Below are 12,161 nucleotides of genomic sequence, written 5' to 3'. Positions count from 1 at the left end.
AATAAAAGACCGTGTCCTTTTTTCTTTTGAAGCAAAAAACCGTGTCCTGGTGGAGAGGAAAAACATAGGGCTGCACATGGGTCGGGTTGGGTCGGGTTTGGCCTCACCCACCACCCGACCCATTGCTGGTGGGTAATTGAACTTTTCACCCGCAACCGACCCACCATAACAATAGGTCGCTTTTCACCCGACCCACAATAAGGCGGGTTGGGTCGGGTCGGGTGGTGGGTTACCCCTCATATTTTATATCTTGCGGGAAATTGAAATTAATTTCAAATGAATCCGTAAATTTATTTAGAAATTCAAGAACAATCAACAATACATAGAGTTCAACTAGTTGGGAACAAGTTTTAAGTTGATCCATACCTTCAGTTCACTAATCAAGATTCAAGAACAACGAATTGACGAAGGAAGAAGAGTCTCCGTGACTCTGTCTCTGAGAAGGAGAGAAGAAGAGGCCGAAGTGATAGGTGTGGGCTGCGAGTGCGATGCTTAGTTAGGGTTAGGTATTTTATTTTTTCAATCCAATGGCTGAGATTCATTCTAGGATAGAAAATCTAAGGGGTAGCATGCTAGGGAATATTGGGCGGGTTGGTGGGTCGGGTCGGGTGAAGGAAGTTCCTACCCGCAACCGACCCAACATACGGTGGGTTTTCACGTGCCTCACCCATAGTCGACCCATACCTAGGTGGGTCGGTTCGGGTACGGGTATTTTTCGACGGGTGTGGGTCGGGTCGGCGGGTCGAGTCGGTTATGTGCAGCCCTAGAAAAACATCCCTTGAGGTAGCCCATACATCGTGTCGTTCTTTATTTGGATCACATTAGATTTATGATAATTGTAAGGATCAGATGTAAATAAAAGAGACAAGAGATTAAAATGGTTCGGCACTAACGTCTATATTCCCTGCAAACCTCGTAGAATGAAATTTATTGATGATCATCAGTACTTACTGAGATGGTTTTTACATTTTACGTAGTGATCCTATTTGTAAGATGATAGGATCAATAAATACTAGAAGATAACAACTTAACTATCTTATCTTGACTAGGTAAATTAAGTTGTTGCTGATTTGGTCTTCTAATATACACCATATATTCCAATACCCCCTCAAGTTGAACATGGAGAGAATCGAAGTGTTCAACTTGGACTGAACGCGAACTGTTGTTGAAGAAGATGACTGCAAACAATCTTTATTATCTTCTTCTCTTCGTCTAGACGGTCTTCACCCTTTTGATCATAAGCAAAGAAACTAAGAATTGCATAGTTGGGAAACCAATGTACCTCACTGACGTGTAAAATCAAATCGTTGGTGGTCACCAATGAGTCTTCATTGCAGCAAACATGTTAATCCACTATTTGTTAATGAAGTTGTTTTGTTGATGACGAAACAAGGCAGGAATTGATAGACAAACCGACAACTTGTAATGAGTGATGGTGTCGGCTAAGAAAGTTTTCCCAAGTGAAAACAAATTTCAGAAATAAAACTGGAATGGTAGCATTGATAGTTCCGGTATAACAACTCCAATAGGAAGAATATTTTGAGGGAAACAAGGTTGATTCTTGTTTACCTGAATAACTGAATTGGCAGGAATTCGAAAATAAAGAATATTTTCGAACTGAATTAAATGTCATCCAAAACAGAGAAAATGGCAAAATGGTTCTTACTTCTTAACCTAAGAAATAAAGACCTTATATTCCGTTTAAAGAAAAATCATGTTGTGTACTGATAATGAACACAACCAATAGAGAATTCTTAAGAAAACGACGACACTGGAAGATCATTCCAAAATCGGATGATTATAACGATATGAATATGATTGTTTAGGATAAAAAATATATGCTCAAAACTTATGCTGGAAAAACATAAAAAAATAATGGATCGAATTGATCAATCGAAACGGATAATTTTGGGATTGAATTAACTTACCTGGATATTGGAAATATTTAGGCGACCAAAGTATTTTGATATCCAAAAATATAGTTGGAATTACAGTCTTGAGAATAAAAGCCACGATTGTGAAACAACACTTAGCCATAATCAGTGGTATAAAAGATGATAAATACCCATAATTACCATAAAAATTAGGCGAAGAGTACTGATACGAAGAGAAGTATCTTGCCCTGAACAATGACAAAATATTAATAGAATATCATGTTCGCTGTATCGACATGACTTACCGAAAGAATAGATTATCCCGTGATCAAAATATTCTATTGGATTAGGCTGGGGAGGAAGAAAATATCTGATGGGAGGAAGTTGGTTTTGGATTAATTGATTTGGACTAATGGGTAAAATGTATTTTTCCTTCCGTAAGATATTTTCTTCCTACCTATAGCAAAATACTTTCCGTTCACTAATGTGATTTTGAAAAAAAAAAAAAACATCTAAAACCATCTCAAATTTAGATGATTTGTCCAATGATTGTCATTTCAAGTGTTTTTGAAAATAATTAAACGTCTGAATTATTTATTTTTTAAAAGGATCCAGTGGAAGAAAAATTAGGAATAAGATGAATATTACACGGGAATAGAGCTGGCAAACCAGCCAAAACCCGCGGGTTGACCCGTCCGGCCCGTGAAAAACCCGCGTCCGTCCCAGCTTGGCCCTAAACAAGTCGGGCGCGGGTTTGAGAATTAGCGGCTTGTGAGAAAACGGGTTAACCCGTCCCGGCCCGTAAATCCGCGGGTTAAACCTGTCAACCCGTCCGCTCCTAATAATTCAACCATATGATTACTACCTTTAATCATGTCCGTTCGTTTGTGATATAAAACTCAAAAAACCCTAAAAAATTCGTTTTCTTTCTTTCCTATCTTTTTCCTTCTCCACTTTGCTCTCTTCCTCTGCGCATCCAGCACCACCTCCATCTTCTTTTTACTTTCTTTTATTCATTTGTTCTTTTTTGCATGTGTGAATCTAAGCTTAACAATAATGGATCTGAGCTCAAGTAACTGATGTGGCTATTTGCTTCTTTTGTTTTTGGGTTGAGTTCTAGTGATCTAGTCGGCTACTGATGTGAGTTCTGAGTTGGAGATTGGAAGTGAAACTGAGTGATTAAGGGTGGGTTTTAAAAGTAGAATATGAAGAAGAAGATTATCATATATTCATACTAATAGTTAGGGTTAATTTCAGTGAAGAACTGGAATTGAGAAATCCAGAAGAAATTAGGGCTTCAATTGAGTTTGTGGTTTTATGAAATTGAGAAGAGAATTGAGTTTATGATAGAAGAAGAAGACTAGGGTTGTGATTCAATTTGTATGTACAATTTGTAAGAGGTGGTGGTCAGTACTATGAAAATTTTCTGTTGTTTAAGAACAAGAAGTTGTTGTTCTCTGTTGAAGATGAAGATTGAAGAGATTGATGAAGGTTAGAGGCTTATAGCAAGAATACGTAGTCTGTTTTTAGTGTGAACTGGATCTAGATTTCTAGCATTTTCTTGTTTGATTTTGTGGAATCGATGATTTTCAATTCCCTGTACAGTAAAAACCTATTATATGTGTTAACCCGTGAGCACCCGTGAACCCGCAAGCTTTACCCGGGACGGGCACGGGTTGGATAAATGACCACCCGTGAAGAATTTCAACCCGCAAGCTTAGGCTTGTATTAAACCGTAATCCGCGGGTGGTCACAAGCCAGGCCCGTCCCGCCCGTTTGCCAGCTCTACACGGGAAGCACCATGTACATGACTAAAATTTACAACACCACCTATGTGAAATGCAACATTCGGAAATCCATACATGAAATGTTAGTATTTACATGCAGCCCATATACGTTTCAACAAAAATTCAATATATCTTTCAGATTTGAGACACATTATTTAAACGATCATATATTCTTGATTACTAAAACTTAAAAGGTAAAATGTGAAGTTTTAAAATCAAGCAGATTCATATGAAAAAATGATTAAAACAAGCCAAAAATTAATACAAAAATCTCAAATATGATGCTTGTTTGTTTGAAATTTCAAGCTCATTTTAGTCAGTCTTCCCATAAGAATCAACTTTAGGTGACAACTTGTCATTCTAAAAGCTATTCTCTAGTTTACAGAATGATATTTCGTCTTCATGATGCATTTCCAATCGGCAAAATAAAATTAAACGTTTGCTAAGACATGTATGAGGCGATTGTAAATGCTAGCATTTCACATAGAGGTGGTTGTAAAATTTAGCATTCCACATATGGGAGGTTGTATATATTATCAGTTCATGTGGGGATGTATGTATTACACTTCTCCAAAGCTCAATAACCCTAATCCATTTCTATCCACTTTTTTTCTTATTTATTATTTGTTGTTTTTGCGATCTTGTTTCAATTTGAATGCTTGATCTTAATTTATTTTTCTTATGTTGCAAGTTTGGTAAAATAATAAACAAAATATTTAAATGGAAAGTGAATAAAATTTACCAAACCTCAAACCCCCAACTCATTTGACCTATTGGACTATATATATATGGGTTAAAAATTGAGATTTTCAAAATAATCATGGTCCCAGAAGAGGTGGTTGTAGATTGAGAAACATGGGTCCAAAAACGGATTTCCTAATTGAAATCCAATGTCGGTTCATGTTCACCACTACTTAATCACTCGTACTGCTTATTATCTCTCTCTTAACATTCCATAAATTAAGTATTTCTTCCAACATTGTTCTCTTTTCATTCACAAATTAAAGAATTTATATTTTATTGCACTGATTTTCAGTCAATAGGTTTTTGGTCAAACTATCTCTTTTCTCTTTATAGCTTAATGTATGTCTTTATCTACTATATCCTAAGACCAAACACTATGGTGACCCTTAGATTGGCTATAAATAGGAATTTTAGCATAGCCAAGTGTATGAAAAAACACAAGCACTAAGTCTATGGTGCTAGTTGTCTATATAGTTCGTCTAAAAGATTTTTAGGTTTGTTAGAGCATTGCTCGGTTGGACCCATCAAGCGTTGGTGTGTCAATTTTGGTTCCAAAACTCGGAGTCACTTGATTTGATTACTAAAGTCAATTTCGTTAGGTTAGACTATGAACGAAGAAATGTTGAGACTTTCTCCTGTTACTCACGAAGAACCTGAATACGTATCGGCAATTCGAGGTTAATGATTACATGCTTGATATGAGTAATTTGATTCATTTGAAGTCTTCTTTGGGATCAAGAAGCTTTTAGCAGTACCATTGGTTGGAAACTAAATCGTATAATTATTTAGTTTATCGATTGATGATCTGATTAAGAACTATCGTTTTAGTTATCCTTGATAGATCAAATTTGTTTATTATATGGTTTATTCCTTTCTGATATAAGGCCGGTCAAGTTTGTTTGAGAATTTGACTATTACAGATCTAGTGATTCAAGGTCTGTATATAGAACTATTAATTAATTGACGCTAACAAACTTCGTTATGTGTGTATTGATCAGTAGTGGAATCAAGTTGTTTGCTGTAATTACTTTGAAGATTAAAGATTAAAGACTTGAAACATCTTTTCTTTTTGGCTTTTGATCTTTCTTATTCTTTTTGCACACTTGATTCTCTGGGATCCAACAAGCAGTGTATTATGATAGACCTAAAATTTGTGTAAATACCGAACAAACTGTCTAGTTGCTCTTCTTGCAAAGTTGCTTGGATAGAACTTCTTTGCTGGAATTGATTATTTCAATAATCTTTAATTTGTTTTGATCTTTGACCAAAGAAGTTTATATTATTTAAACGAAAGATCCTTCCTTCTACTTTATCTATGATATAAATATTGATTTGGGAGATCGATAAGTGAGTTGGTTACTGAAACAGATTTAGTCATTTGTTGTCTCAGTTACAATAGAAGTCGAAAGCAACAGTCTTCACAATGGTGAAACAACTCAAGATAGTGGACTCTTTCTTGGATTCATGTGCGTATACTATATTGGTTATAGGCACAAGGATTCTAAGGGAACTGAGTAATAAAGGAGTGTTTAATTAGTCTCAACTATACAAACTTACTTCTGAGAGTATCTAAACCGGATTAAGTCCCTGGGGTTTTTCTTCCAGACAGTTTTTCTCGTTAACAAAATCTTGTGTGTCGTGCCATTACTTTATTTTTCGCATTATAATTATTATTATAGTTATCATTAAGTAACTACTTTTTTACGTTAATCCAGTTGGTAAAGATCCCAAAGTAATTTGGTTTCAAACCCTGACTATATACCAAGCTACACCTTGTTGATATAATCTTTTGGCAGTTATTGTTTATGTAAGATTATATAAGGTATGTTTGTTTAGGTTAATAGTGAAAAGATTATGGTATACTCAGTACCCTCGCCATTTAAAGGTCTAAGACGGAAAAAAACAAAAATATAGAGCACTCCGGCTAATAAAATATATGCTTTTCGTTTTAACACAACCGTGTTTTTAATAACCAAAATTTCCAAAGTGGTTTTAGTAAAATGAATTCCAATTAATAAATTTATGTATATCAAAATGTCTTCTATTAAATCCTTCTACTGCTTGCGCTTTAGTATTGATGCTTGTTCACCCACAAGGAAAAACAATGTCGTTAGTCGAGAACTTTGACTAAAAAAAATATGATGAGAAGAGAAAAAATATAGATGTGGCCTGTAGGATTATTTACAATTATATAGTAAGAAACTTTATACCCAACTCCCAGTTCATCAAGAATCCTCGTATGCGTATAAAAATGTCAATGTTGGTTCAATTTTATAAATTAGAGGAAAAAAATCTGAAATTTCCTTGTTTTCAAATCAGTTAAGTTTTTAGATAATTAAGATTTTCCACTGTTTAAGCTTTACTACTGATATGTGTTCAACCACAAGCAAAGACAATGTCACTGGTCTAGAACTTTGACTAAAAAGTATGATGATAGAGAAAAAACATAACTCAACCTGCAAGCTTATTTGCAATTATATAACAAGAAACCTGATACCCAACTCACACTTCATCAACCTTGTTTTCATGCATATTCCTTATAAAATAAGTTCATTTAATTTAATTTAATTTTTATTTTTGGTTCAATTTTCAAAATGAAAAAAATAGAACTGAGGTTTCTTTGTTTTCAAATCAGTTAAATTTCTAGCAACACCAAGCAAACACAATCACATCAATAAAACTTCAAATCAATTAAATTTTTCGTAAAAAAACCATATGATCGTGAATATATAACAGTCACATCATTTTAATGATTTGTCGAACTAAAACTCAAAGATAGGACCAAATATGGTCCAAACTAAGCAAAAGGATGAATTTATATATGTAGCTTTTCTTTTATCTTCAATGTAATTGCAGGTTGTTGTCCTTCCCAAGATTTAACCTAAAAATAAATTATATTGTGCGAGAAAAAGAGGAAAGTGAATAAACTTGGTTGGTTTTAATTTAGCTAGCATGAGATATTTTCGTACATAAAATTATATTAGTTTAAATTTATTTTACCAAAATCATTTTGAAAAATTTGGTTGTTAAAAACACATCGTGTTAAAAGAAAAAAAATGGTCCACATACTTCGAGTATATGGTCAGTTCACATTGTATTCCGAGTGGATATAAAAGTCGATGGTGGACCCAAAAGCTACTTTACAGACAGTCAATTAGTTAGATTCCGTTTGGCAAGTCTTAGTTATGGTTTGTTATACCTTTGCAGCACCCGGTAGCTAAGGCTTGACTATCTGCTAGATTTGAGAGAAATAAGAGACCATAATAGTTGGCGTTAGCTATAATGCGGCTAAATCTAAGAGAAATATGTCTTCGTAGTGCTTGCTCAAACTCCACCCAACTGATCGATAACCGTTTCTACCAAGGCGATGAAGTTGCTCGACCTGACTTTTTTATTTTATCTTGAAATCAGTATCTCAAAGATATGTTTATTTTCAATGATGTTGTAAGCTCTTCTTTTAGTTTATTCCCTTGTTGATAATAATGTTCTATGCCAGAATTCATCGGCTTTTATATTGTTCTCTTTTCCCAAATTGATAAAGTATACTCAAAAGTTTAAAACTAGAGTTGTTGATATGCCAATGCAATATATATTTTTTTCGATAAATATGAAAATATCGGTAATACGCTTTCTTACGTGGAGCCTCGCCGGTCTAAAATGTGGAACTTAAATAAGGTAACTTGTTGAGTAGGTGTGGTTATATTAGATAGGATCGTTCAAGACTTTTGAACAGTAGGATCTTTCCAAGGAACTATTCTCAACGATATATTCCTATCCTATCTAAGCTATTGAGTAGGTGTGGTTATATTAGATAGGATCGTTCAAGACTTTTGAACAGTAGGATCTTTCCAAGGAACTATTCTCAACGATATACTCCTATCCTATCTAAGCTATTGAGTAGGTGTGATTATATTAGATAGGATCGTTCAAGACTTTTGAACAGTAGGATCTTTCCAAGGAACTATTCTCAACGATATACTCCTATCCTATCTAAGCTAGCATTAAATGATAGTAAAAACAACTCATCTCACATTCTCTCTCTAAAATAGTAAATTCCATGGACAGAGGAGAAAGAAGTCTATTCTAACACCACATTGGTCCATCCATTACACCTTAAACTTTCTCTTTTCTCTCTCCTTTTCATCCACAACCTGCAAAAGATGTCTCCTTTGCCCCACTGCGAAAACATTTCAGTTTCCTTACTAGTATAAATAAGTACTATGCCAAGGATTGAAAGAACCCGGAGAGAACGAAGGGAGTAAAAAAAAACAAGTCTAATCTAAAACAACTTTTGTCAATTACTTTCTTTATCTTCACTCCCTACCTCATCTGAAAACCTGCAAAGGTTTTCTGTGTGTGTGTCTGTCTTGTGTTTGCCCCACTTTAACAACTCAGTTTTTGCTCCTTTAAAAAAAGGTGGTCTACTGGTTTGGGCTAAAGGACTCTTGAAACTCAATCATTTTGGGATTTTTGATGGATAACTGTGAATTGGTATTTGCTAAAACTTCATATCTTTCAATACACCGTGTTTTCAATTGTATCTTGTTTGTGGGAATTCTTTAAGGATGTTGTGCAATTGAGGTTTTATTGGACTTTCGTCAACCTGTTATTAAGATTTGTGTTGTCAGTACGTGAGTAGCTTAATTTCATCGCACCTTATTTTTTATATAGATTTTTGTACTGGTTGATGGAAAATCTGTAATGGCTATTAAAAAGTTTGAATGCTCAATCGATGCACTCCATATATCTAATAGCTTTTGTGGATCTTTGGCTTTTGCTCGATTCTATCTTAGTTGATTGAATTACTCTGTTGTTTCATTCTTATTTTAAATGCTGAATTTGTTATTCTTCTCTGTACTGTGTAGAATTGATGAAAATGGGAATCAGTGTTCTGTTTTACTCTGCTTGAAGCTGCAAATTTAGAATTGCTTGCAGGAGGAGGAGGAAGGAAACAATTCTAAATAAGCAATGCCGGTTCCTCTTGCACCCTACCCAACTCCTCCGGCACCATTCACAGTACCGCCTAATGGTATCCACTCTCTTCACCCTGAAATTATTCAAACTTACACTGTTTATCCGAATACTTGGATAGTTTCCTGTCTTGGTATTCTTTACTTAAGTATTGGTGTGTTTTTACGTAACCAAATTGTACTTGTTTAATTGTAAAAAATGTTGACGGGTTACTGATGGATTGGCAAAATTATCAATATGACATTGCTCTTCAGGTGCGCAAAGCCAACTTGTTTGTTCTGGATGTCGAAACCTTCTACTGTATCCTGTTGGAGCGACATCGGTTTGTTGTGCTGTTTGCAATGCAGTGACTCCTGTACCCCCTCCCGGTATCATTTTTTCTTCTTCTATTTTGCTTATAGCATTTGTGCTAGATTTCATCACACCATATGTGAAACAATATGGCCACTTATGGAGTTCAGTGGAGGGCATTCCCCCATCCATCTTCGTATTCCCTCAAAGGAAAAGAAAAAGAAGGATGATCTAATTAGCAGGAAGTCATCTTTATAAAATTATTCACACTGTTCTTTTAGTCTTATCCCCTTGAAATGTCAATGAGTATCACAAGTAATGTCCTTGTTCTAACTTGTTTCATAGGTACGGAAATGGCTCAACTAGTTTGTGCAGGTTGTCACACCTTATTGATGTACATTCGTGGAGCAACAAGCGTTCAGTGTTCTTGTTGCCACACGATTAATCTGGCTATGGAAGGTACTAAATTTGATTACATACTCTTCTGTTGCTGCGGAGATTTCTATTATGTTACTTTCACTCTATACCAGAATTCAGGGAAAATGGAAAACAAGTGAATTTGAAGTTATGGTTTCCTTTGTTGGCCTCAAGTGAAAACAAAAAATTGTAGTATTCTGAGTGCTCATTTTAACATTTGTGGCAGCAAATCAGGTGGCACATGTTAATTGTGGGAACTGTCGGATGTTGTTAATGTATCAATACGGAGCACGTTCTGTTAAGTGTACAGTTTGCAATTTTGTGACATCAGTTGGGGTCAGTACTATCCTTCCATTTTAACTCTGTCCATCGTGTGTTTGCATGATCCTACTTACACTTGTTAGAAACTTTACATCTCAACCTTTTTTCTTCTTACTGCCATAAGAAATTTAGGTCCCAATCTTAGCATAATTGTGTAAAACGATATCATACTACCATTGTGTTGATTTTCCATCTAGATTGTTAATCTCAAGCAAGATAGACAAGGGTCACATCTTTCTGGCAAGCAATCAAAATTAGGATAAGACTTTCTTGATAATGTAATGAAACAGGAGGTCCTGTTTGTTTAAGGTAATGATTCTAATGAAGCACCCACGGAGTCGATCGTTGCCACCTTATTTTGAGATATGACTTTGAAATTCTACCTGATCTATTTTTTTCGTGCGTCAAGTGCTCTTAGATGAATGATAGATGACGTAGAGTAGAGTCTTAGGTTAGACTGATGGATGCTACGGTGACGTAGAGTCTTTAAACGGAAAATGGATAACGTTTTGCCGGTTACTAACTGAGGGAACCACATCTTATTTGATGTTTGTTTTTAATGAATATGCAGGCTTCACCAAGCACAGTTGAACAGAAGTTCAGTACTTGAGTTCCCCTAATGAAAATACAATTCGGCGACTTTTCATGGCTACGAGTTCAAATCCTTATTCCTACACAGGTTGTAGAACGCTCTCAAAGTTCAATGTATAGAGTTTTTTCTTCTTTTCTCTGTCTAGCCTTTTTTTTTATTATTGAATAAGCAGTTTTCCAATGATTTGCTGCATGAACTGTATTCTGTAACAAAACTTTTACATTTTGTAAGTGATTAATGTTCCAAATAAGGAAACACTTGTTTTCTTTTTGCAATGTAATGGATATCAGTATCAGCCAGTCCTCAGAAATATGTATAAGTTTCTCTTTCGTCTCAATTCCGCGAATAAAACCATCTATAAATATGCATATCTTGGACAGGGTTAAATTGAGAATTTGAAGCATAGGTAAAATAGCTCTATAGATGGATGAGGATGACCGGTGAGCTAGAGTGGATGATTCATTGATTGAGGTTGCTACATCACGGTCATTTCATCATATTTACAAGTCAGAATGGACTACTGGAAGTATGATGATAAGAATAAAATCCATGAAAAGTGAAATGTTTAGAAGTTCAGTATAATAAAGTTGAATGATTTTAACTCAAATAATGTATATGGTTAATATCAATGACAGTGATAGCAGACTAACCTTTTCTTTTTAGCTTTTTGTCTGTCATGAATTCCCACCACATGTTTCCTTGCAGATATTTTGAGCTCTCTCCTAACTGATTGATCTGAAACTAGACAAACATATCAATTCTTGAAGATAACTAGAAAAACACAACTTGACCCATAAAGAAAATCATACAACATATTTCTTGTGATCTTCAGGATAATTTCCTCACTTGGGACTTTTCAAAGAATTCAAATAAGACTGCGTAGTTTCATGCCTTAATAGAGATACATACGTATCATTCACCAACTGACTTCACAACATCTTATTAGTCTACGTGTTTGATGATATGGATACAGAAGTAATAAGTTTTAAAATCAGCACTTAGACTAACAACATCTTCTCCCCATTTTATGATGTCAGCATGCCTTAATGTGTACCCACCTCCGACCCTATCCATCAGGGGAGGGGGTTGTGAAAGTTTCACCAACATTCCAGTAGCGGATGTTAGGAAACATGGCAATATTGTGAGCTGCAACTGTAGACCCCG

The 12,161-nt window shown here is 35.1% G+C and overlaps 1 protein-coding gene across 2 annotated transcripts; it reads left to right on the top strand.

The window, feature by feature from the left end:
* The first annotated feature begins 8,611 nt into the window (after positions 1 to 8,611).
* On the top strand, positions 8,612 to 11,334 carry LOC113302045 (protein LSD1-like). Of its 2 annotated transcripts, none has more exons than XM_026550885.1 (6): positions 8,612 to 8,896; positions 9,271 to 9,434; positions 9,631 to 9,744; positions 10,013 to 10,126; positions 10,311 to 10,420; positions 10,977 to 11,334. In XM_026550885.1, exons 2-6 carry the CDS (start codon positions 9,374 to 9,376, stop codon positions 11,013 to 11,015), a joined length of 438 nt encoding a protein of 145 aa, XP_026406670.1. In that variant the 5' UTR covers positions 8,612 to 8,896; positions 9,271 to 9,373; the 3' UTR covers positions 11,016 to 11,334. The 2 variants fall into 2 exon arrangements, with proteins under 2 accessions (XP_026406670.1, XP_026406671.1); XM_026550886.1 differs by having other exon boundaries at positions 8,894 to 9,036.
* The last annotated feature ends 827 nt before the right edge of the window (positions 11,335 to 12,161 follow it).

Source organism: Papaver somniferum, chromosome 8, assembly GCF_003573695.1.
Source record: "Papaver somniferum cultivar HN1 chromosome 8, ASM357369v1, whole genome shotgun sequence".
NCBI classification, from domain to species: Eukaryota; Viridiplantae; Streptophyta; class Magnoliopsida; order Ranunculales; family Papaveraceae; genus Papaver; species Papaver somniferum.
This window is presented reverse-complemented; position numbering and strand designations above follow the sequence as displayed.

What these genes read in the sequence shown, in the direction of transcription:
- LOC113302045 (XM_026550885.1), top strand. Translation starts at nt 9,374, where the DNA reads ATGCCGGTTCCTCTTGCACCCTACCCAACTCCTCCGGCACCATTCACA. An exon ending in GACTCCTGTACCCCCTCCCG is followed by an intron (nt 9,745 to 10,012) that starts GTATCATTTTTT and finishes CTTGTTTCATAG; the next exon opens with GTACGGAAATGGCTCAACTA. An exon ending in ATTTTGTGACATCAGTTGGG is followed by an intron (nt 10,421 to 10,976) that starts GTCAGTACTATC and finishes ATGAATATGCAG; the next exon opens with GCTTCACCAAGCACAGTTGA.